Raw genomic sequence first — 23,739 nt, forward strand, 5'->3', positions numbered from 1 at the left:
GTCCATACTAGGTCAGCGGCCTGCCAGGCTGGCCGGGGGCGGGGCATCCGCCTGGGTGGGGCCCACCGGGGCTGGGAGCCGGGGCTTGGGCAGAGGCCTCCCGGACTACGCTGCCGGGGGCGGGACTCCGGAGGGGGCGGGGCCTGTGGGTGCTTGGCCCCTTCTTGACTCCGCCCTTAGCCCCGCCCCACTGCGGCGTTTCAGGGTCTCTAAGCAGGTGGCTACGCTTAGTCCGAAGGAGGGGGAGTGTTAGGGTGGGGGACCCTCACAGATCGTCTAGGCTAGGCCAATGTTGCCCACCTTCACTTTGGGGAAACTGAGGACCAGAAAGAGCCTGTTTCTAGACCTCGCATTACCAAGATTGAGGTGTGGGGGAGGTCCTGCCTCCCCAGCCCCGAGGCGGGGAGGGGCAAGCCTCAGAAGGCAGGTTTGGGGCCGGTGGTTTCGTAGTGAGTGTGTTTGAACCCAAACGGCCGGAAATGGTTACCAGCTCCCCTAGGCCCGGCTTGTGGGGACCCCAACCGCCTGCGGCTGCCCCTCCCAAGTTCCTCCCTGCCGGGGGCCCAGGCCTCCAGGCCTCCAGTCTCCAAGCTGCGAACACATCGCCGCTTGCAGCTGCCCCTTCCCATCTAACCCCGTGGGGAGCCAGGCTTCCGGGCCCCAGTCCCTCCTGTGTGAACTGGAGTTGCCCCCAACATCCCCAGACACCAAGGCCCTGTCTCCAGGTAGCCGCGTTTTCATTCTTCCCTCCCCACAGGCCTCTCTCCCCAAAATGCTCCCATCTTGTAGTGGCCCCTCCCCCAGGCCATCACAAGGACCCGCTGCCCCCACGCCCCCAATCTCCACCAGGCCGGTGCCCCCCGCTGCCCGCAGGAAGACGCCCGACCCCGGGCCGGCTCAGCCCCGTGGGAACGGTTTGTCTCGAAAACAGGAACCCGGGCCGGGGGCTGGGCGGGGCGCCCCTTCCCCACCGCAGTCCGCTTCCTGCCCCTCCCGGCTTCCTCTGCCCAACACCCGACAGGGCGGGGGGCACAGGGGCATCGGGGGTGGGAGGAGGGGGCTCTCGGTTTCGTCCCCCCTCCGCGCCCCGCGCGGCCCGATCTCCGCTCGCCCACCCTCGGCGCGGCCAGTGGCGCAGCCCCCCGCCCGCGGGCCTGGCCTCCCGGGCGGCGCGGCAGGCGAGGGGTTAAGCTGCCGCAGGGACCGCCGCGTGCGGGGCGAGAGGGAGCCCCCGGTGGGGGAGGCGCAGCCGGCGGTGCGGAGCCCGGCGCAGGGGCGGGAGGGGCGGGGAGGGGAGGGGGCGGCCGCGGCGCGGGGGCGGGGCGGCGGGGAGCGGGGCCGCGGCGCGGAGAGCGGGCTGGAGCCGCAGCCGCAGCGAGGCCGGCGGGCGGGAGCGCACGGAGGTGGCGCCGGCCGGGCCCGGTGCGGGCTCCTTGTCGTGGGTCCCGAGAGTGAGTGAGCGAGCGCGGGTGGGGCGCCGGACAGAGGAGGGCCGGGCCCCTAGGGGCTTCCCAGGGCGGCGCGGGCGGGCTGGGGGTGGCGGGTGGGTGGGTAGATGGGGAGTCTGCGACCCGGGTCGGGGTAGGACGGAGCTGCCGAGAGAGCTGAAGTGCCCTGGAGAACCCGCGGGAGGGGGTGGCATCCGCGGCGCACCCCACTCTTCCCAGCCACGTCTCAGCGGGGCCTTCCCCCACGGACCTCCCATTTGACAGATGAGAAAATCGAGGCTCCGAGGGGCCAAGTGACTCTCAAGGTCATACAGCGAGGAAGCGGCAGAGCCAGGCGGGGATGGCTCGGGGTAGCTCCTAGGAAAAGTCCTCCAGAGAACTCCGTGGAGGAACCCCCGCCCCCCCCCCCAGCATGGGGGGGTGTATGTGTAGGGGCAGGGTACCCTTCCGTGGGGCAAGGCTCTGCCAGCGTCCGGAGGTGAGGGGTGTCAGGGCGCCGGGGCCGCAGGGCTGGCCCTGGACCGCAGATGAAGGGAGGACGACGGAATGGGCGTGTGTGTGCACCCACGGGGGCGTGTGCATGTGTGGGAGAGTGTACATGCGTGTAGGTACACTGCCTTGCATGTGTGCACACGTGTGCGATGTCAGTGCCACTGTGGCCTGGCTCGAGTGAGCAGCGGGTCCTGGAGCCGGCCCCATCAGCGGGATTGCATTCTGGAGTAGAGAGCTGGGTATGTGTGCCCGAGAGTTCCTTCGTGCAGGTGTGCGCGGGTTGTGGGTGCCATTGTGTGTGTGAGACGGAGGATGGGAGGCAAATGCCTGAGGCTCGGATGTGTGTGAGCTGGAGCGTCTGGCACTCCAATGTGGGTCCTTGGCCTGGGGAATGGAATGAGTGCCTGTCCCTGTCCCAGTGACTGGAGTTGCTGGTGGAATCATACAGACACTCTCCACCCCCCACTGTGCTAGCGCCCCCTTCTGGGCACGCTACTCTGTGTGCCTGAGTGGGTCGGGCCTGCGTGTGCGCTCACAGTTCGCCTGTGCAGTATGAGGGCCTGGGTCAGGAGCTCGAGCTGGGGAGCAAGATGGCCTTCGGAAGGGCTGAGCCCGGACCCCTGGGGCCTTCACGGAGGAGGTGGCTTGGGAGAGCGCGGTTCCCAGGCTCAGGCTTCACGCTGACGCTTCGGTGCCGCAGCGGGCTCCCCCCACCCGACCCCCCGCCCAGGAATGTTCCTCTCCAATCCTGCCCGCCTTCCCAAGGGCAGGCCCCTGGGGGCCGCCACAGCTCCGCCTCCTCTCCCCGGGAGCACCGGAGGGGGCGATGCGGGCAGGACGCCTGGGTTCCTCCCCCCTCCGATCCCAGGGAGAAATTCCTCCGAGGTCCCCTCAGGCTCTGGGTTCCCAAAATAACCCTGCGGGGGAAGGGAGGCAGTGGAGGGAGGGAGGCAGGAGGGGCGCAGAGCCGAGCTGCGGGGTGCTGCTGCAGGTGCCGCTGGGGAGAGGACGCGAGGAGAGGAGGGCCTACGGGGGGCGGGGGCACCAATCAGCCCCTGGAGTCCTGGCTCGTCCTTATCCCCGGGGAGTCCCCCGGCCCTCCCGCAACTCCGAGGGTGGGCCGGAAGCCTCTCGGCCGATCCGTTTCCCAACCGGTGGGTTGCACCATCCAGGGCCAGACCGTTTAACCCCGGAGTGGCCGCGGCGGACGACTCCGGCCCTGCCCAGCAGGGGGCGTGCCCGCCCCGCCCCGTTCCTGCCCTCCCGGCCGCTCCCCCGGCCCTCGCCTCCGCAGACTCCCGCTCTGCCTCTCCTGGGACAGGGGTCGGGTCCGAGCCCCGTGGGAGGCTCCCGGAGCGCAGCTTGGCCCAGCCTACCCACGCCGGCGGCCATGGCGGGCACCCTAGACCTGGACAAGGGCTGCACAGTGGAGGAGCTGCTCCGCGGCTGCATCGAAGCCTTCGGTGAGTGGCACGGGAGGGCACGCCCAGCCTGAGCCCAGCTCGGAACCTGAATCTGAGCCCCTGCCTCCCAGGGCGGACCCCTGCGTGGACCCACCCAGCTCTGCATCCTGCAGCCCCTTTTACGAAAGCCTCCTTTTCATCACAGGGTAGAGAGATCTACACGCTTCAGAAGGATAAAATGTTTCCCTTCCCTAGTATGCCAGTATTGAAGGGAGGGACGGGGGTCCCCAGACTCTGACACATGAGGAGCATTATCTGTCCCCCGGGGGATCCGGAGGAACTCGCTGTCTCCGGCCTGGGAGCTGTTTCCGGCTGATGGGGGGTGGCTTATCTGGTGGAGGGGGTGCCCTTTCTCCCAAGCACTCCGGAAATGACCTCTGGATTCTTGACCCCGGGGAACCCAGGCTCCTTCCGCCCCAGCTGGTTCCCCTCCGAACGATGGGCCCGGCTCAGACGCTGCCCTCCTCCAGTTCCACGGATCCGGCCTTATCCCGCTCCCACCCTAACTTTTCTCTCTAATCTGCCTCCTGGTTTCGGAGTCCTGGGAAAGCAGGAGGTGGGCGGGGGGCTGGATACCCGGCGGGCTGCACGGTAGGGTTTAGGTACCATAGCTGCGGGACGAAAGGTCAGCCCGCTTCTCTTTGACCCCTCGGAGTTAGATGACTCCGGGAAGGTGCGGAACCCGCGGTTGGTGCGCATGTTCCTCATGATGCATCCCTGGTACATCCCTTCCTCTCAGCTGGCGGCAAAACTGCTCCACATATATCCTTCGCGGGCCTCACCAAGGGCCCTGCAGTCCGAATCCATGAGCGAGCCAGGTTGCCCAGCCCAGGCCGAGAATGGGCTTTACTGCCAGAGCGTGGGCCCCTCCTACGTCCCAGAATTCAGGCTCCGCCCAGCCTCCCTCTGGGGCCGAGGATCTACCCCTTTCCTCCTCTCATAATTCAGGCCCCGCCCCCGACTCTCTCCCCAACCTAGGCCTTGCTCTCCGCCCCCCTGCAGTCTAGGACCTGTCCCTACTGCCAGCCCGGGGCCAGCCTCTGGCCTCCCTCCCAGAACCCAGGCCCTGCTCTGAGCCTCCCCTAGAACCTAGCCCTCTTCCCACTCATGCACCCTCCCAATGCTCACGCCTCACCCCTGCCGTCAACTCTTCTCCAGAGCTTCGGCCCCGCCCTCGCCCCAGACTCCGCCCCCAGTATGTCTCCTAGAACCAGGCCCCGCCCTCAGAGTCCCTCCAGAACTCGCGCCACATCCCTTACCTCCTTTTCTAGAATTAGTCTCCGTCCTGGTTGTCCTTAACTCTCCTTCACCTACCAACAATCCCGGAAGGACAATTCTAGTTCGCTGCAGGTGAAAACGTGCCACCTGGTCAGGTGAGCCTTCCTCCTGGGGCTCTGAGCCCTCTGTTCGCTTCCCTCCCTCTGGCTTCAGACTGGCCTGAGGAGTTGGTCCTGTGCGTTTGAACCAGGCTCTGTCCATGGTGGGTGTGCCCCTCCTGGTCCGGGCCTGGGTTTTCTCATCTGCCCAGTAGGGGTGAGGAAGGAAAGAGCTGGGAGACGGGAACCACAGTTTGAGGCTCTTTCCTCCTCTTTGGGGAGCTACAGTCCCAGGGGATGGTGCGGGAAGGGCTGCCTTGGATGACTCTGGTCCTCCACCAGGTACTGGATCTCAGCATTCCCAGCGGAGTTTGACTTGAACCCCGAGCTCGCTGAGCAGATCAAGGAGCTGAAGGCTCTGCTAGACCAAGAAGGGAACCGGCGGCACAGCAGCCTCATTGACATCGAGAGCGTGTGCGTGGGGGGAGCTCAGAGGGCTGGGGAGGGCACTCTGCATCCTGCACCGTCGGTGCTTAATAAATGTTCAATGAATTGAATGAGCGAGGGTCATACCACTCTCTTGCTTAAAAACCTTCTATGGCTCCCTGTCGCCTTCAAAATGTCTCGGTTGGGGATTGAGGCCTTACATAGTCTGGGGCCGGCTTGGCGTCCCTGCCTCATCTTCCACAGCCCACCGCCATCGCTTGCACCTCATACTGCAGCTGCACGGGTCCACTCGCCATCCTCCAGCCCCTGCATCCTTTCCCACCACGATGCTGTGCTCATATTGTTCCCTTGCCTCCTTCTCCATGTCGTCAAGTGTCAGCTCAAGCGTGCGGTGTCCGTGGGCCCTGAGGGCTCCCGGCTCTTCCAGGGCAGAATTTGTCATTCCCTCCTCTGTCCCCCTATGGCCCTTTGTGCAGACCCCTGTGCAAAGACCTGTACACGTGCCACGCTGTTTTGTGATTGTTTGTTCTGTGTCTGTCTCCCTCAGTAGCCTGTGAGCTCCTCGAGGGCAGGAACCGTGTCTTGCCATCTCTGTACCCCCAGCGCCTAGCAGTGCCTGGCAGAGTACGTCTTCCATAAACGTGTGTGGAGTGCATGACGAGGGGGAGACTGCAGGTGTTGCTGGGACTGGGGACGTCCATGTGGGTCCTCAGTCTGCTTGAGTGGCGTGTCTGCATGAGTGTGGGGCCATGAGGGGTGGGGCACCTCCAGCGAAGCGCTCACTGCCCCTGCCCCCCCCAGCCCCACCTACAAGTGGAAGCGGCAGGTGACCCAGCGGAACCCCGTGGGACAGAAAAAGCGCAAGATGTCCCTGTTGTTTGACCACCTGGAGCCCATGGATCTGGCGGCGCATCTCACCATCTTGGAGTATCGCTCCTTCTGCAAGATCCTGGTGCGGCCCGAGGGCTTTCGGTCAGGGGTGGATCGCGGGCTGGGGAGGGAGTCCCAGGAGGGGCAGGGTCCCTGGGTAGGCGGGGACACAGGGTGGGTCAGGGGTTTCAGTGTAACCACCAAAGCTGGAGGGTGAGGAGTGGTGGGTGGTGAGGGTAGGGGTACTGAGGCCGCTGTGACCCCCAGTTCCAGGACTATCACAGTTTCGTGACGCACGGCTGCACCGTGGACAACCCCATCCTGGAGCGATTCATCTCCCTCTTCAACAGTGTCTCGCAGTGGGTGCAGCTCATGGTTCTCAGCAAGCTCACCGCCGCCCAGCGGGCCCTGGTCATCACACACTTCGTCCATGTGGCAGAGGTGCCCGCCCCTCCCCCACCCCCAACCTCCCCAATTGCAGGTAGGGCTGAGTCCCTCCCTTCCCCGCTGCCTCCTCTCCAGGAAAGCTGGGCCAAATTCTGGACCCGTTCAGTGACTCCCTGCCTCCCCCTCCTCGTGTGCCCCCCAGAAGCTGCTGCAGCTGCAGAACTTCAACACGCTGATGGCGGTGGTTGGAGGCCTGAGCCACAGCTCCATCTCCCGCCTCAAGGAGACCCACAGCCACGTTAGCCCTGAAACCATCAAGGTGCCTTGGACTGGGGGGGTCAGGGGAGCAGCCTTGTCAAGCCCTGGGGCCAGCACTTCCCAGGCCTGGCCTCACTGAGAACTCCCAGCAGCGCTGGGGGCTGGGCAATCCTGTCGGCACTTGACACATGGGGAAACTGAGGCTCGGAGGGGGTAAATGCTTTTCCCAGGTTGCACAATGAAAGTGGCCGAGTGGAGGCTCACAGGTCAGCCTCACTCCCAAGCTTGTGTTTCCTTTTCCTTTTATTTTTTTTAACGTATCAGGTGACATTCATATATAGGAGTATACACAATATATGTACAGTTTAAGGAAAAATTATAAAGAAAACGCCTGTGTAACCACCAGACCCAGGTTGAGAAATAGAACATTGCCAGCCCCCGAAGCTCCCAGCACCTTAGAGCTTAACTCCCGCCCCATCAGATGTCACCAATGCCTGACTTTCGGAATGAAGATGAGTTTGCTTCTCTTTATAGCTTTACCACCTATGTATGTCCCCCAAAACAATCGGGTTTTGTAGCCTGTTTTTGAACTTTCTATGAATGGAATCATGTTGTGTATGTTATTTTATGTCTTCTCTTATTCTTACATTCTGTTATGTGGAGCAATCATTCGTTCATTTCCGTTCCTGTATAATATTTTATTATAAGTCCACCCCAATGTATGTATCTACTATTGAACAATTTGGGAGTTTTCCAGTTTTGGCTGTCATGAATGACACAGCTAAGAATATTCTAGGTCATTGTTCTAGTTGCTTTGCCTTCCTGAGTCTCAGTTTCTTCTCCTGTTAAACATGGATGATAATCTGTGCCCAGCCCTGGTGTCGAGGTGTGGTATTTGGCAGTGCGTGTTCCCTTGAACTCATGACCTATGAACTTTGACCACCAGGGGCTAAGGGAGGCAGTGTTGGGGGACAGTGAGGGAGGGAGGGAGGGAGTAAAAGGTCAAAGACCTTTTACTCATCCCTGACTCTGACTCCTGATCCTCTCCCACGTTTCCAGGGCTGAGCGGGGGAGAGCAGTTGAACCAGTGACGTGTGTGTGTGTGTGTGTGTGACTCTGTGCCCTTTGCCCCCCAGCTCTGGGAATGTCTGACAGAACTAGTGACGGCCACTGGAAACTACGGCAACTATCGGCGCCGGCTGGCAGCCTGTGAGGGCTTCCGTTTCCCCATCCTGGGTGTGCACCTCAAGGACCTAGTGGCCCTGCAGCTGGCACTGCCGGACTGGCTGGACCCCACGCGGACCAGACTTAACGGGGCCAAGATGAAGCAGCTCTTCAACATCCTGGAGGAGCTAGCCATGGTGACCAGCTTTGAGCCCCCAGTGCAGGCCAACTCCGACCTGCTGAGCCTGCTCATGGTGAGGGGCGGGGCCCAGGGTGGACAACCCACCTGGTCCTGGGCTTACCCACGGCTGCGGGCCTTGAGGTCTCAGTTCTAGTCAAGGAACTGAGATCCAGCCTGGGCTGAGGGTTTGGAATGAACTCAGATGGGTTCCAGGCTCCAGATGGGGCTGTGGACTAAGGGTCTGATCCCGAGGCTGGCGTGTGAGGCTGGGCCCGGGCCCTTGGTTGAATTGCTAGCAGTGGGTTGTGTTCAAGCTTTGGAGCCAAGCTCTGGATTCAGGGTGCAGGGGTGGTTTCTAAACATGCTCCTGAGCTCTGAGGTTCTGGGCTTGGCCTCGAACTCAGTTTTGAGGTCCAGGGTGGGAGTCGGGTTCTAGTCTGGATCTGGACTAGGCTCTAGACATTGGGCTGGGGTTTCAGTGTTGGGTTTGGAGTGAATTCTTAGCTGTTTCTAGGCTCTGGACTGGGATCAGGGTTGAAATCGGAGTGGGAGTCTGGATGCTGCGTTGGGTTCTAGGTTGGGAATGAGTTCCAGAGCTCTCGGCGGGTTCTGACCTGGATTCTTAGCTGAGATCTTGGCAGTGCGTTGTGCCGAAGGTTTGGGGCCAAGGTGTGGGTTCTGGTCTGTATGCTAAGCTGGTGTGTGGTTGCTGGGGTGTGTTCTAAGCTGGCCTTTGTCCTGAGTCTAGCATCTGGACTGGGCTCGGGGTTGAGCTGCCGCCTCTGGGTGGACCTGTGACTTTGGGCTCTGGGCAGTGGGCTCCTGAGAGCAGCAGGGGCCGTGGGTGTGACCGGACGCGTGTGTCCCAGGTGTCTCTGGATCAGTATCAGACGGAGGATGAGCTCTACCAGTTGTCCCTGCAGCGGGAGCCGCGCTCTAAGTCCTCGGTGAGTGAGGGAATCCCTGGGTCCCCGCTCTGCTGTCCTGTCCCCCCACCGCCGCCCCGCCTGAGAATCCCAGGACGTGAGGGCAGGAGGGGCTCTCGGAGGCTACCCCACCCACCTTCCTTGTTGGCGAGGCTCCCTTCTCCCCAGAGCTTCCCCTCTCGGCTCCCCTGGGCCCTGGGCTCCCTCACCTCCAGCCCTCGCTCAGGCCTGACCATTCCCACAGCCAACCAGCCCCACAAGCTGTACCCCACCTCCCCGGCCCCCAGTGCTGGAGGAGTGGACCTCAGCTGCCAAACCCAAGCTGGATCAGGCGCTTTTGGTGGAGCACATAGAGAAGATGGTGGAGGTGAGACTCTGGGGGGGCCGGGTCTAGGGGGGACAGGTCCGTAGTGGTCAATCAAGGCTGGTTTTGCTAGGGCACCGCCCTGGGAGCCACCACCAGTACCATGTCACAGAGTGTAGCCGATGGGTGGGCTTGGGGTGGGGGTATGGAAAAGGGAGGTGGTGGGGGAGACAGACAGCCACCCCCATCTGAGACACTCTTCATGACTTGGACTGGGAATGTGGGCAGGACGGGCCAATGCTTCTTTTATTTTTCCCGCCCCGTGTGTTCCTCTGTGTTCCCCAGTCTGTGTTCCGGAACTTTGACGTCGATGGGGATGGCCACATCTCACAGGAAGAGTTCCAGATCATCCGTGGGAACTTCCCTTACCTCAGCGCCTTTGGGGACCTCGACCAGAACCAGTGAGGAGGGCTGGGGGCTGGGAGAGAGGGAAGGCAGGCTCACTTCCCCTCGGGTTTGTTTCCTCCTGGGCTAGATGAGGCCATTGAACCAGACCATCTCGGCCAAGGAAGCTACCAGTGTGTGGAGGGGCTCTTACTGGGGGGAGGCTGCCAGCTTCGGGGGCACTGGGTTACCTCACTCATTCAGACAGATGGGGGGCTCCACTTGAATCTTGCAAAAACCGTGGCCTGGGGACTGTTGCTACGTAAATGAACTTTTATTTGCGGAGCTCACAGCTGGTAAAAAGTGTGGGCAAGTTGAACTCCTGGGTAGCCTGTTTTAATGAGTAGATGAGGAAGGCCCATAATTAGCAGCACCCACTTACTTATGAACAATCCCCCCACTGACAATTTGGACAAACAGCTGGTTCGTTTTTTTTTTTTTTTTGTGAGGAAGATCGGTCCTGAGCTAACATCTGCCAATCCTCTTTTTGCTGAGGAAGACTGGCCCTGGGCTAACATCCATGGCCATCTTCCTCTACTTTATATGGGACGCCGCCACAGCATGGCTTGACAAGTGGTGTGTATGTGTGCGCCCGGGATCCGAACCAGTGAACGCCGGGCCGCGGCAGCGGAGCGCGCGCACTTAACCGCTTGCGCCACCGGGCCAGCCCCAAGAGCTGGTTCTTGAAGTAGGTTAAACACACCCCCTGCAACCATGTTCATACCTCTGTTTTGCTGAGTAGACAAAACTCCAATCAAAATTCGTAGTCCATCCCAGGTCGATTTATTTTTTCGTGTTATCCATATTTCAAAAATCTGGGTTTTTTCATATTACAAAAATCCGTGGTAAAAAAAAAAAAATCCAGGGCGCCAGCCCCATGGCGTAGTGGTTAAGTTCAGCATGCTCTGCTTCGGCGGCCCTGGTTTGCAGGTTCAGATCCCAGGCACAGACCTACACCACTCATCAGCCATGCTGTGGCAGCAGCCCATGTACAAAATAGAGGAAGACTGGCGTAGATGTGAGCTCAAGGCTAATCTTCCTCAAGCACAAAAAAAAAAAAAAAATCCAGATAGTAAAATAGATTTATAGTGAACAAAGTATATAAAGTAAGAAGTGAAAATTCCCTCCCTCCTTTCCCATTGTAGAGGTTGGTATTGGTAACACTGTTAGCAGTGTTACTGGTTTGGCACCACGTGTATCCTTTCAGTCTTTTTTTCATGCGTGTGCAAATTGATACAGATTTTGTCTGTCTGTGTCTGTTTCATGAACAAGCAGGACGATAGGATAAATCTAGTTCTGCTTGAGGTCTTCATTATGGTTGCTTTGTTTCTGCTTCCAGACTTGAGACAGAGTTCCATGTTATCCCCATGGCTTGGGTGGATTTTTTTCCAGGCCACACTTTTAGGAGGGTGCAGCGCTTGGAGACCTTTGAGGCCCCGAGTCACGCAGGGTTCTCAGCCTTAACTCCTCACGGCTGCAGGCCCCAGGCCTTGTGCCCAGCCCCTGATCAGCACCTGGCTCACCCAGAGGAGGACCAGCCCCCCGCAATGGCCGGCCCCAACTCACTGCCCCAGCTTGAAGCTCCCTCTTTGTTTCTGGAACGTAGGGGTTTCCATTTCTTTCTTGCCAACTCACCTATGCATTTAAAGCAATTTTGGACATATTTTAACCAGCGTCTGGGTATTCACAGCAGTAGGGTTGTAAGGTGGGGTTTTGTTGTTGTTACTATTTTGATCTCATCTTGATGGAACTGCCCATCTTGCCCTTTTTGTTTTCCACTTAACCTTTTGTCATCGACGTCTTTCCATGCCGATTCATGTAGAAGTACCTCATTCTTTAGAACAGCTGCAGAGTATTCCACTGGGTTGCTGGGCCATCATTTGCTGTTCTTCTGCTCATGGACAGTAGACTGTTCCCAGTTTGTTGCTATTAATATACGCCATGCTGCCGTGAACATCTTTGTACCATGCACTGAGGCCACTATTTCTGTAGGAGAATTTCCTAGAAGTGGGATAATTGGATCAAAAGATATGCACATTCTAAATTAGGAGAGAGACTGCCAAAGTGACCTCAGGCAACGTTGTGCCAGCTTGCACCCCCATCAGCAGTGAACAAGTGCCCGTTTCCCAACTTCCTTGCCAACGGTGGATGCTATAATAAGCTTTACAATTTTGCCAGTCTAATTGGCAAAATGGTGTCTTGGTTAAAATCGCATTTCTTTAATACTGGTGGGGGTAGGATATCTTTTTGTATGTTTATCGGCCACTTATATTTCTTCTGTTAATTGCCTCTTCATATTCTTTGTCCATTATTCCACTGGGTTTGTTGGTCTTTTTCGCATTGATTTTTAGAATCTCTGTTAATGGTTGTTAACCCTTTGCTGTTGAATGTGTTTGCAAATATTTTCTCCCAGTCTGTCATTTCTGTTGTCTTTTTCCATATAAAAAATTTGAAAAGTTTTGTGTGCTCGGTATGTCAGTCTTTTCCTTTGTGGCTTCTCGGATTTGTGTTATGTTTGGAAAGGCCCTCATCCTGTCAGGATTACAAAATTATTCTATCTTTTCAGATACTTCGATAATTTTATTTTTTACATTGGTGTTCTCAGTTCAGTGGGAATTTAGTTTTCATGCACAGTATAAGGTAGGAATCTAGGTTGAAATTTTTTTTCTAGATGGCCAGTTGTCCCAATGCCCCCTTGATCTGAGGGACCACCTGGATCACATTATGGATCCCCAGATACCATGGGTGGAAGTTTGCAACAAGGGCCAGCCCTGACCTATTAACTACACAGACGCTGTTGTAAATGCTTCCTGGGCACTATCTCATTGAATCCTTACAAAACTCCTCTGAGCTGTAGGAACAATCAGATCCCCATTTACAGAAGAGGAAACTGAGGCACAGGGAGATTAATCAGCCCGAGGTCACACGGCCGGCAAGTAGTGGAGCCAGAATTTGAAGAGTCTGTCTATCTCCCCAGCACATCACTCTTTCCCTAAAATACGTAACTAGGTGAAAAAAGGGTTCTGTGGAGGCTGTGGATTACGTGAGAAACCCCGACTACAGGGGTCTTTCTGGCAGGACCATGCAAGTGAGAAGCGTGTGGCTTTTCCCAATCTTACGCAGTCCCCAAACTCATCAGAGATCTCTTAATTCTCAGGGCTCCAGACTGGTGTTCCGCGGAGCTCACTTTGGGAAACAGAGGCTGATGATCCCATGGGAAAGTGCGCAGCCCATTTATTTTCCACAACAACTCCGTGAAGTGGGCAGGGCAGGAATAGTGATCCCCATTTTCTGGGGAGGAAACCCAGGGAAAGTGTCTTGCCCAAGACCACACAACTAGTTAGTAGCAGCTTCTACCTCAGCCTGCCTCCACGTCTAGTGCTCTTTCTCTTCCCTGCACCTGGGGGCCCAAATCAGGAGTTCCGTGAAGACCCTTAGTATGGTAGGGGGTTTCCCCCGTGGGATGGGCTAGGCCGGTGGGGGTGGTCCTGGGAAGCCCGGAGCTGAGGCGCGCCCCCTCCCCCGACAGGGATGGCTGCATCAGCAAGGAGGAAATGGTGTCCTACTTCCTGCGCTCCAGCTCCGTGCTGGGCGGCCGCATGGGCTTCGTCCACAACTTCCACGAGAGCACCTCCTTGCGCCCGGTCGCCTGCCGCCACTGCAAGGCCCTGGTGAGCCCCCGCGCAGGCCACACCCCTCCCGCCCTGGCTCCGCCCCTGCCCCGCCCCTGCCGGAGCCGTCTCACCCGAGGCAAGCCTTCGTTCCACCTGCCTCTTCTCCGGCTGCTCTGCGCCTGCCCCTGAGGCGCCCTGAGGCCCCAGAGAGGGTCGGTCCCAGTCCCTGCCCTTGAGAAGGAAGAAGTAGAGCCATCACTTCTAAGTCCCTCCCCTCCCAGCACGGCCCCCTCCTCTATTTCAGATCCTGGGCATCTACAAGCAGGGCCTCAAATGCCGAGGTGAGATGGAACGGCAGGACTGCCGGGCTGAGCTCTTTGAGACGAGTCATTATCTGGGTGGGGATTCTTATTTTGGCGGGGCACCTGCAAAGGAGTGAAGTACCTTGGAGCCAGAGAGGCATGATGATTATATGTGAAGGGAGTAGCCTTTAAGAGGGCTTTTATTTCGGTGAGGCAGCTGCCTTGGAACAGAGAACTTCGGAGAGGGCATAGACTGGCAAGTAGGACGAAGAGAGCACTTTGGCAGGAAACTCTTGTTTTGGTGGGGCAGCTGCTCAGGAGCAAAGGGACCTGGGGAGAGGTCCAGGCCCGCAGAATGGGATGGAGGGTGTTCTGACCCATGGCCCTGGCTGGGCTCCCCATCTGCCTCCCCCAGCCTGTGGTGTGACCTGCCACAAGCAGTGCAAGGATCGCCTGTCCGTCGAGTGTCGCCGCCGGGCCCAGAGTATGAGTCTGGAGGGGTCTGCGCTCTCACCCTCACCCACACACACCCACCATCGAGCTTTCAGCTTCTCCCTGCCCCGCCCGGGCAGGCGAGGCTCCCGGCCTCCAGGTGAGAGGGGGTCTCATTCTGTCCTGGCCTGTGGAGGGAGGGAGGCAGGGCCATTGTGGCAAAGTATTAACTTATCCAGGATGGAAATCATTCCAGAGTTTGTCATTCTCTTATTTTGGTGGGGTGATGAAAAAGGGTTGGACAGGTAAGGCTGCCAGAAGGTGGCAGGGAGCCCTTGACCTTTGGAGGCTGAGGCGGAAAGAGACTCTAATATATAAAGGAGAGTAAAAGGGAAAGAAGCTTCAGGATTCCAGTTGCACTCTTATTTTGTTAGGGAGATTGACAACGGATTGGAGAAGGAATTTTGTGAGCTGTTTGTCTGAATTTCCCTTTTTGGCTTCTCTAGAGGCCATCCTGAGAAAAGTTCCTTGCCCCGAAAATCTCCGGAAAGATCTCTTGGGGTCTCTGGTGGTTTTAGGTCAGCTTTCTGAATCACGATTCCTCAAATGATTATTTTGCTGGGAACAGTCTGAACAGCTGCATTAAACTGGGGTCTAAGGGCAGTTGACCACAGCCATTGGGATTGGCATAAGTCCTCAAAAATAGAAAAGATAAAACCATTTGCATCGAGCCTTCCAGAAGTGCTGGGGTCTGCAATGTGAAAGACACACAAAATTGACATTTAAGCAGACTGCACGGACAGATCTGTGGCTGCAAAAAAGATGCAGCAGAATAAAAACTTAGAGAAAGAGCCTCAAAAATTGGGCCGTTGGGTCATTCCGTGAATTGATTTTTGGTGGATGGGTCTGCTTCTGGGTGGGACGGGTGCCTCCTGTGAGTAGGGGAAGGGCTCCTGAAGGCTCAGGGACCCAGGAGTTCGTCCTGTGGTCCCCCTCCCTGCAGAGATCCGAGAGGAGGAGGTACAGACCGTGGAGGACGGTGTGTTTGACATCCACTTGTAATTGATGGTAAGCCTGCCACAGTGGCTCCGCCCTGAGGGCTGGGGAGTGGGGGGATCAGGGAAACAGGCACTCTGTCCACATGGCCCAGGCCAGGCAGACTCCTACCTTTTTGAGGAGGATCTTTCTTACAACCTCTGTTTTTCTCTCCCCAGTTGTGACTGGATCAAGCACTCATGCCTGCCTTGGAGAAAAGACTCGGGACCATAGCCGGGAGGCTGGGGCAGCAGGCTGGGGCTGGGGCGGGTGTGAGGGTGGCATGCGGCTGAGGGCAGGGCCAGGGCTGGTGTCCCTAAGGTTGTACAGACTCTTGTGAATATTTGTATTTTCCAGATGGAATAAAAAGGCCCGTGTAATTAACCATCAGAGCCCAGAATCCTCGTCGGGGGTGGGGGGCTGTAATCACAGGGACTAGAATCTTAGAATCTAGACTTTGTAGTAAGAGAATCTTGGGTGATCTGGAATCTCATGTGTTTGGAATCTTGGGGGGACTAGAATCCTGGGGGATAGAACCTTAGAACCAGAAAACCTTGGAACATAAGAATATTGGGGAGGGTCTAGAATCTCGAGGAGTCCAGAATCTTAGGTGTCTAAAACTTGAAACTAGTGCATTTTTGCACCCAGAATTTCTGGGCCCAGTGGTCATGTGTAACCACAGCCTTCAGCCCACAGTCGGAATTCCCTTCCTCAACAAGTGGCCTTTCTGCGTCTGCTTGAATACTTCCAGCAATGGGGAGCTCACTACAGAGAATCATGGGAGGGAGAGGGCAGCCCAGAGTGCCGGCTGTCGGGGAAGGAGGGAGTAGGGGTTGGGCTTGCGTGCCTCTGGGTGGGGGCTGCTCTCCTTGGGCCTGCAGCCTCCTGGCCTGGTGCTGCTGCCAGCCGGAAGGACAGTGACTTCCAGAGGAAATGCATATTGATCCTGCTCTCAGCCTCCTGTGGCCTCTCCCAACCCACCTCTTCCCCCTTGAGTTTGCAGCACAGAGGTTTGGGGGGCCACCGCTCCCCGAGGAAGGCCAAGGCCACTTCTAAGGCTGGTCCGGGTGAGGAGGGTGGACTTGGGGTCTTCTCCAGTTGCTGAAGCTGGGCCAGGCTGCCCCTGAGGTCACGAGACTCCCAACAGCAGCCCCGAGAGTGGGAGCTACCCCTCCAGCCCCGTAAGCTGGGGCGGGTCCTACAGCAGCTGTGGCTGGTTCTCGGGGTGGAGGCCAGAGCACCCCAACTCCTACCTGCAAAGCACAGTATCTGCGGACCTGACAGTGGCCTTAGCCCCCTGACCCCACACGCATCTCCCCCTTTGAGACCCCACTCCCCCGGCCTACTCCTCAATTGGGGTCACCTCCTCCTCCACCCTGTTACTTCTCAGCTGCAGCCCTGTCCCCCATTGGGTCCCCCCCTTCACCGCCCCTCCTTCAGTCCTCAGCCCCCTCCCGCCCGCCCTTCCCCCTCTCGAGGCTGTAATATCCGTTTCACAATTTGGGGGCTGAGTTGCTATAACAACAGACGGTGATTGTGTTGTGAAGAGCAGCTCGCTGCCTGCGCCGCCTGCCTCTCGTGCTGCCTCCAACCCTGCAGCCTGGTCGGCTCCCCTCCCCGCCGCCCCCAGCCCCAGGCTGGCCTCTTCCGGGGGTGTGTGTGTGCATATGTGTGCTCAGGTCCGCCCCACCCTGGAGTGTGACTTGTGGCTCTTTTCATGGTTGCATGTGTGAATTTGTTGTCTGAGCCTCACATTGTGTGTGCATGTGTTTGCACGGACACACACGCTGTATTTGCTGCAATTCCCGTCCACCGTGTGTCCCACTGGGCTGGGCATGGGAGAAGGGCCACACTGGATGGGTGCCTGTTTGGGGGCGTGTCTTGAGGTGGTGGGTCCCAACTCCATGGGATAGTCTGAACCTCGGACCTTGAGGCGAAACATCCTTGTAGCTGGGGGGAGGGGCAGGGAGGTGCAGCAGCTGCCAGGTGACCTTTCCTGCCCTTGATGGGCAAAGGTGGCCCAGGGAGCTGGGGGTGGGGACAGGAGGCAAATTGCTCACTCTAACATCCCTCCCAGCCCCTCCCCTTCCCCCACCCCTTCCCACACCATCAATAAGGGTTGGAGAGAGAGTCTCTGTGAGTCACTGCACCTGTCTGTCCACCTATGCCCTGGTGCCTGGCTAGACAAGTCTGCATGTGTGTGCGCGCGCGCACATGTGTGTGTGTTTGTGTGTACACTGCAGGGAGAGGGGCAGTGGGGGAGGGTGGGCCAGTGGGCTGTGGGATCAGAGAGGCTTTTTCACATCAACACGCCCTGACTCAGCAGTTCCTATTCTCTGGCTCCTCTGGTGGCCTTGGTGGGACCAGCCTGAGGGTCTCTCCAAGGTCAGAGTGGGCCCCCAGTCTGGGACCTGGACCTCTCTTCCTGACCCTGATGACACACCTGCTGCCTCTCCCTCTCACCCCCTCCCAGGCGGGGGTGGGGAGACCTCTGATGGGTGGATGTACTGGCTCCTCTACTCAGTAATTGACCACTCTGTGCTTAGTGCCTCTGGGGGACAGGAGGACCCCATGGGCAAGTCCCCTGTGTGCACCTGTTCCCCTGGGCGTGCGTTTGCCTCCTAGTGTGTAGGCACATGTGTGCACAAGTTTGTGTATGCTCTTGGGCAAGGGTGTGCTTCCTGTGGATGTCTTACCATGGTGGGGCATTTCTGCAACTGGCCCTGTGTGTCCCTTTGGGAATGCCTGTGTGCACATGGACAGGTGTGTATGGCTGTGAGTGTGCCCCTGCGTGCCCATGCATACATCAGTGGTCCAATGTGAGTGTTCTTGCATGTTGCCTCTGGCTAAGGAAGTGCCAGCCACCGCCAGCTGTGCAGATCACAGACCCTGCAACACAAATCAGGGTCCTGGAGCGAGCTGGCAAAATCGTACACACACACACACACACACACACACACACACTGCCTCATTCAGAAGCCCAACGTTGTGGTACACATACTAGGTGCCAGGTTCACCTTTGATTGGCTGAATGAGGGAAGGGGGGTTCCCTTTTTCCCACACTCATGCACACCCGCCATTATGCAGACACCCCCACCGGGAAGGCCTTCACCCAGCACCTCCCTCTGAAACTCATGGTTGGGGGGAGGAGAACCAAGCTTCCCTTTAGTGCTCCTGCCAATGTGCAGCCGCGTCCCTGCCCCCAGATCTACTCCTACCCTAGTTCAGGATTCCAGGCAGGACTGGGAACGAGGCTTCAAATTCTGGGATTCCCATGAGGCAGGGCTGGGAAACCCCAAGCCTTTAGGTCTGCCCCGCCCCCATCTCTGCCTTTCCCTCCCCCACTGCTTCCGTCCTTATGCCAGCAAAGACTCTCCCTCCTCAGTTCTAGGGGCAGCCAGGGCGCCCTCGGGCGGTGGGAGGCGGAGTCTGGCTAAGGCCTGGAAAAAGCCCCCAGCAACCACGGGCAGAGTCCCCTTTCCCTAGGCTCCCGGCAGCCTGGGCCCATCCCTGGGCGTAGCCAGCAGAGGGCGCTACGCCCCGGGTCCCGCACCGGTCCTGCTCCCTCGGTGCCCCAAGCCGGGGCCCACAGCCTCCCCTTCGGCTCGTCGGCGCTGCCACCTGGGCCCGCCGGCCGAGTGATGCGGGACCCGAGGGCTCGACCCAGTGGGCGAGAGGGTAGGGCGCCTGGGTTCCCGGAAAAGGCATTGGGGCTGGGATGGGGGTCTGCCTGGTTGAGGGCCCGGGAGCCAGGGCTAAGGACCGCGAGACGATGCCCTGGGGCCGGGACGCCTGGGTCCCTTGCGGGGGAGGGAGGTGGGCCCGTGGAGCAGCGGGACTGGCGGCTTCTGCGCCTTCGCATTGGCTGCACTGCTCGTCCGTTAGCGCAGCGTGGTCCAATGCGCGCGTTTGGGGGGCGGGCGCTGGTGCTGATGCTGCCGTCAGTCGGTGTTGCAGGGATGCGGCGGCGGGAGCAGCCGCCCTGACTCGCGGAGCATCCTCCTCCGAGCGGCACCGCGGCGGGGCGGGCGGACAGGCAGGCGGGCGGGGACGCGGCGGGAGCGAGAGAGTCGCGAGGCAGCCGACACCACTGGCCCCGGCTCTGCCACCCGCCGGAGACCGGGCGGCCCCGGGGCTCTGATCCCCACCCTCCAGCTCCTGGGTCCCCAGAACCAGGTACGGAGGGGGGGCTGCGGCGGAGACGGGCGGGGGGCAGGAGCTGATCGGGGGAGGGGAGTGATCGGAGGGGCGAGGGAGGCAGGAAGGATGGATTGGGGGGCGGGGGCGCTGCCGCGCTGAGAGGGCTGGCTGGGCGACAGCAAGGAGGCTAAGAGGCTGGGGGGGGGAGTTGGGGGTCGGAGGCTCCCTGTGGAAGGGGCACTGGCCCTGAGCTGGGGCGAACGGAGGGGGTGGGATGGAGGGTCGTTAGGGGAAGGGATGGGGTGAGAAGGAGGGGCATCAGGAAGGCTGTGAGGGAAGCTCTGAAGAGGGTGCCCTAGTCTCTGCTAGCCCCAAGGGCTGGAAGCAGTGCTCGGCCACAGGGGCTGGGGAGCTGTTGTGCTCTGAAGGGTCTGCAGGGGAGAAACCAGAGAGGAACTGGGCTTCATGGGAGAAGGAGAGGAGGCCGGAGAGGGGAAAGAGAGAAGTGGAGAGGCAAGGAGCAGGGGCCAGGCCCAGGGCTTCATACTGGGGGGCACCACTGAGGACCAGGCTTTACTGGGGGATGGGAGCCAAGGGGAGACGAGGTTATCCGGAGAGAGCAGAGGGGAAGGTGCCAAGGTGCTCGAGGCAGAGATGGGTCTGTGCTGGTGGAGAGCCAGGAAAGATGGGGGGCCTGAGGGAGAGGAGCGGAAGCTTGCGGGGGAAGGTTGGGGGCGATGAGAGAGGGAGACTGGGAAATCAGTAGGAGGGGGCTATGCTGGGGTGGGAATGTGCTGGGGGCGGTGACAGGGTTATGGTCAAAGAGTGCTGCAGGGAAAGGAAGCTGCAGGGCCCTGGGCTTGCTCCCCCACCCCCAAAGAGGAGGGGAAATGTCTCATGTCCCAGCCTCCTCCCCCAGCTGAAGGAGCCATCTGCCTTGGGTTCTTTGGGCTGGGGTCTGGGCCCTTGAATCTTTGATGGGCCCTTGGAGGAAAAATTGGCTTTTGGGGTCTGTTGTCTTCTTTACTCTCAACCCCCTCTTGAGTCCTGGGTGAAGGCATTTGGTACCTCATGGAACCAGCAAGGGCTGGGAGGGGGCTGTTTCTTGGTGCCTGGAGGTGAAGGGGGAAGCTGTCCAGACCTGGAGTGCTGAAATCAATGTCAGGGGCTGGGTCTGGGGTCTCCAGTCCTCTTGACTGCCTTGGGGGCTTCTGTACACCTCTGGTTTTGTATGTGTTGGGGGGTGGGGTGGGCGAGGACCTCCCTTTCATTCCTGCCCCTCCCTCTTGTCCACCTTCCCAATGTCTGAGTATTCCTTTTGGAGGAGGGTGGACTTTAGGGCTTTGTATTCTCTATTTTCTACCAGAGAAGTAGAAAGAGAGAAGGGAGGCAGAGGAAGAAAGAGAGGAGGGAAGTCGGCTTGTCTGTTAACCGTGAGGTCCTCTGTTTTGTGGGTGCTTCAGCCACTCAGGTGCCTTGGGAGATGCCTCCAGGGATGCTGGCATCCGAGGCTGGGCTGGATCTTTCCAGGGAGAGTGGAAGAGGGTCTTTCATTCCTGTTAGAGGAGGTGTTCTCAGGCCCATCCTGTCCTCAGAGCCACAGGGATGGGCGGTACTGACCGACGGGCAGAGTCCGGCAGTGCCAGGGTGGCTGGGGAGTTTGCTCCAGGAGCCTGGGGCCTCTCCTGGCTTCCTGGCCTGGGCTGAATCCTCACTGTCAGCTCCTGAGAGGAGGGGGCTGGGTTCTGGAGGGGCCACTGGGGACCTCTCTTCCCTCCAGACTCTCAGTCTCTACTCAGGTCCTGCTGCTCCCTCCTGCCCTCCCTTGCCAGTGACACAGACAACCTGACACTGATACATACGCTCTGTGACACCCACCCAGACACACACCTACACAGGCACACACACCTGCGTACACAATACACCTCTTGGCAGCACACTGCCTACACTCCCCGCCCAGAAAGACAGCCACCTCGCTGCCTGCCTCAGAGACCTCCCCCAGGTGCCCTGCTCTTGTGTATGCGACACACACATGGCCCCCATGTGCCCCCAGAGCCCCAACACTGCACTGTCAGCCCTCACCCTGAGACACACACAGCCCCCCATCCAACCATGCACCTCCACAGGTTTGCGCATCATCTCAGGCACATCTGCACTCTCCCATGCACACCTCCACTCCCTGGAACACACCCTTCCCTCCTGGACACACCCTCTCACCCCCAACACACATCATCAAGTACCATGTTGTCATCCAGGTCCTAAGCACGCTGCCCCAGGCAAACCCACTGGCACACACATGCATGCGAACACCCACTTTGTGCCTTGGCTCCCCTCCTAAGCTTCTCTCCCACTTCCATTGTCTCTCTGCTTCACTCTTATATTTTTGTACCTTCAGAAAGCCCCCTAAACCCTGGGCCCTCCTATCCCACCTGACCATGACCACAGTCCCTTCCAGTCGAGCCCAGCGCTCAGCCACATCTAGCCTTCCTCAGGAACTTCCCATCTCCAGGTGCCCCCATCCCAGCACTAGTCCTCACGCGCGGGGCCCCACCCCTGACTGGCGCTGGAGCCACGGGGCCCCTTCATTCCCAGCTCCGAGCCCAGCCCCGGGGGGATGCCCCGACCCACCGTGCATCTCACATGCCACCTACCCTGCTGCTCCAGCTGCCAGGGTGGCTCCCTACCTGGCCCCGTACACACCAGCAGGCCTGCAGGCTTCCAGAGACTCATTCCACAAATAATCCAGTGTGTGCGTGGCACCTCGTCACTTACAAAGCTGTCTCCACCACTGCCACCACTGTTTAACACAGTGGGGTGGGCTGAGAGTGAGGCTGCGTGGGCTCAGCTCTGCCCCTCAGTGAGCCTCAGTTTCCTCATCTGTAAAACGAGGGTCCTCATGCCTACTCATGGGGTTCTTGCGAGGACTTGTGCGATGATTATGATGACAGTAATAGTAGTAATGACTGTTTTACTGTGTACCTACGGGGCACCTGGCTCTGTGCTAAGTGTTCTGTGAACTTTACTTCATCCAATGTGTTTGCGAGGCACATAGAAAGGCCCCAGTAAATGGCAGCTATTTTCACTGTCATTATCATAACCTTCCACACATACACATGCACACGCACACACCTGTCGTGGATACCTTTTGGAACATTCCCAGGCACCCCTCGTGCTTGCTCACAAGGCTGCCCCTGGAAACCATCTGTCCCTCTGCATTGCTGGGGTGTACCCACCCAGGCTGATGTCCCCCAGCTGTGCACAGCACAGGGGTGGGCATGGGGATGAGCTCACCCCTCCCACTGCCTGCCCCCAAGCTCCTAGGCACCTCCGGTCCCCACTCCGCCGAGTCATTCAATTGCACCTCGGTCCCCAGCCCACCCATCTCCTCAGCCCCACACGCCTGGCAACAGCCTTGTCATGCACACCTTGGGCTTCCACCTCTTGTGCCCAGCCCTCTTCATGCTTCTCTCCACGTCCGCAGAGACCTGCTCGGGGTCCCCGCGCACACACCTCTCTCTCCCAGTCTGTGCTTCCATGGGACTCCCTCTAGCCTTCAGACCCGTTCATCCCTTCTCCCACCTTCCCAGGCAGGAGGAGGTGTCCAGCAGAGCAGAGGAGGGCCCAGGGGGAGAAATGTGAGTCCCAGCTCTGCCACTTACGAGCTCTGTGACCTTGGGGTGGGGGTGGGGCTTCTCCTTTCTGAGTGTCAGTTTCCCCATCTGCAAAAGGGGGCAGTGATAAGATCTGCCTTGCTTCTTTCCCTCAGCAGGCCCTGGTGAGAACCAAAGGGAACATGAGACAGAGTTTTGCAAACTGTAAAATGCTGAGATGGAGTTTTAAAAGTAATCATGAACACAACCCATACTTTAGTTCATCCCAGGCACTGTTAAAAGTGCTTTACGTATATTAACTCTTAATTTTGACAACACTATTATTATCTATCTTCTACACATAAAGAAACGGAGGCCCAAGAAGCTAAGTAACTTGCCCAAGGTCACACAGCTAGAAAGGGGTAAAGCTGGCATTTAAACCCAGGCTCGAGAGTCAGTGCCTTTAACCCCTGCATGGTCTTGTTTTTGCCCACTGCTGAGGTGTGGCTGGATGTGGACATGCCTGAGGTCTTCCCTTGTCTCTTTTAGGTCCTCAGGGCTGGAAGGAGGGAGCGGGGAGGGGAGGTGGGAACTGTGCGCAGCCCACTGATCCTGCCTGAGAGTTTAGGGAGGAGAGGGGACCCTCCAAAAACCACATTCTGTGGCTGAGAGGGACCTCAGGGCTCAAGTAGTTTGCTGTCCCCCTCCCCCATGATTCAGGAGCCCTCTCCTGAGCATCTCTGAGCTGGAGTCATCCTGCCTCAGCTCAGACACCTCCACAGACGGGGAACTCACCACCCCCGGAGGCAGCCTACTCCACTGTTGGGTGCTTTGGATTGCCAGCAAGTTTCTCTTCAGCGCGAGCCAAAATCTCCCTCCTCATGACACGCACTTCTCCCACCTGTCCACGGGCTGCCTTCTGGGGC

General features: G+C 58.8%; 2 protein-coding genes across 15 annotated transcripts in view; both read left to right on the forward strand.

Moving 5' to 3' along the window:
• The first annotated feature begins 1,378 nt into the window (after positions 1 to 1,378).
• Positions 1,379 to 15,475, forward strand: RASGRP2 (RAS guanyl releasing protein 2). Of its 4 annotated transcripts, none has more exons than XM_058526519.1 (17): positions 1,379 to 1,451; positions 3,262 to 3,403; positions 4,063 to 4,165; positions 4,714 to 4,776; positions 5,062 to 5,193; positions 5,968 to 6,118; positions 6,304 to 6,477; positions 6,626 to 6,742; positions 7,818 to 8,099; positions 8,896 to 8,973; positions 9,197 to 9,319; positions 9,602 to 9,717; positions 13,230 to 13,371; positions 13,619 to 13,655; positions 14,032 to 14,208; positions 15,022 to 15,116; positions 15,263 to 15,475. In XM_058526519.1, exons 2-16 carry the CDS (start codon positions 3,331 to 3,333, stop codon positions 15,108 to 15,110), a joined length of 1,857 nt encoding a protein of 618 aa, XP_058382502.1. In that variant the 5' UTR covers positions 1,379 to 1,451; positions 3,262 to 3,330; the 3' UTR covers positions 15,111 to 15,116; positions 15,263 to 15,475. The 4 variants fall into 4 exon arrangements, with proteins under 4 accessions (XP_058382502.1, XP_058382503.1, XP_058382500.1 ...); XM_058526520.1 differs by having other exon boundaries at positions 1,398 to 1,451; positions 3,113 to 3,403; positions 15,052 to 15,116; XM_058526517.1 differs by lacking the exon at positions 1,379 to 1,451 and adding an exon at positions 2,059 to 2,179.
• Positions 15,476 to 18,676: 3,201 nt separating this feature from the next.
• Positions 18,677 to 23,739, forward strand: part of NRXN2 (neurexin 2) — a 108,082-nt gene continuing 103,019 nt past the window's right edge. For 7 of the 11 annotated variants that reach the window (XM_058526522.1, XM_058526526.1, XM_058526524.1 and 4 more), the window contains exon 1: positions 18,678 to 18,761. The gene's annotated coding sequence lies outside the window, so the exon portion shown is untranslated. Of the gene's footprint in view, positions 18,762 to 19,191; positions 19,260 to 23,739 lie in introns of those variants that run through there. The other 4 variants (XM_058526530.1, XM_058526532.1, XM_058526529.1 and 1 more) reach the window with 3 other exon arrangements.

This window comes from Diceros bicornis, chromosome 31 (assembly GCF_020826845.1).
Source record: "Diceros bicornis minor isolate mBicDic1 chromosome 31, mDicBic1.mat.cur, whole genome shotgun sequence".
Classification (NCBI taxonomy): domain Eukaryota; kingdom Metazoa; phylum Chordata; class Mammalia; order Perissodactyla; family Rhinocerotidae; genus Diceros; species Diceros bicornis.

What these genes read in the sequence shown, in the direction of transcription:
- RASGRP2 (XM_058526517.1), top strand. Translation starts at nt 2,090, where the DNA reads ATGTCAGTGCCACTGTGGCCTGGCTCGAGTGAGCAGCGGGTCCTGGAG. An exon ending in GCGGCAAAACTGCTCCACAT is followed by an intron (nt 4,166 to 4,713) that starts ATATCCTTCGCG and finishes ACTCTCCTTCAC; the next exon opens with CTACCAACAATCCCGGAAGG. An exon ending in GCCGCCACTGCAAGGCCCTG is followed by an intron (nt 13,372 to 13,618) that starts GTGAGCCCCCGC and finishes CCTCTATTTCAG; the next exon opens with ATCCTGGGCATCTACAAGCA.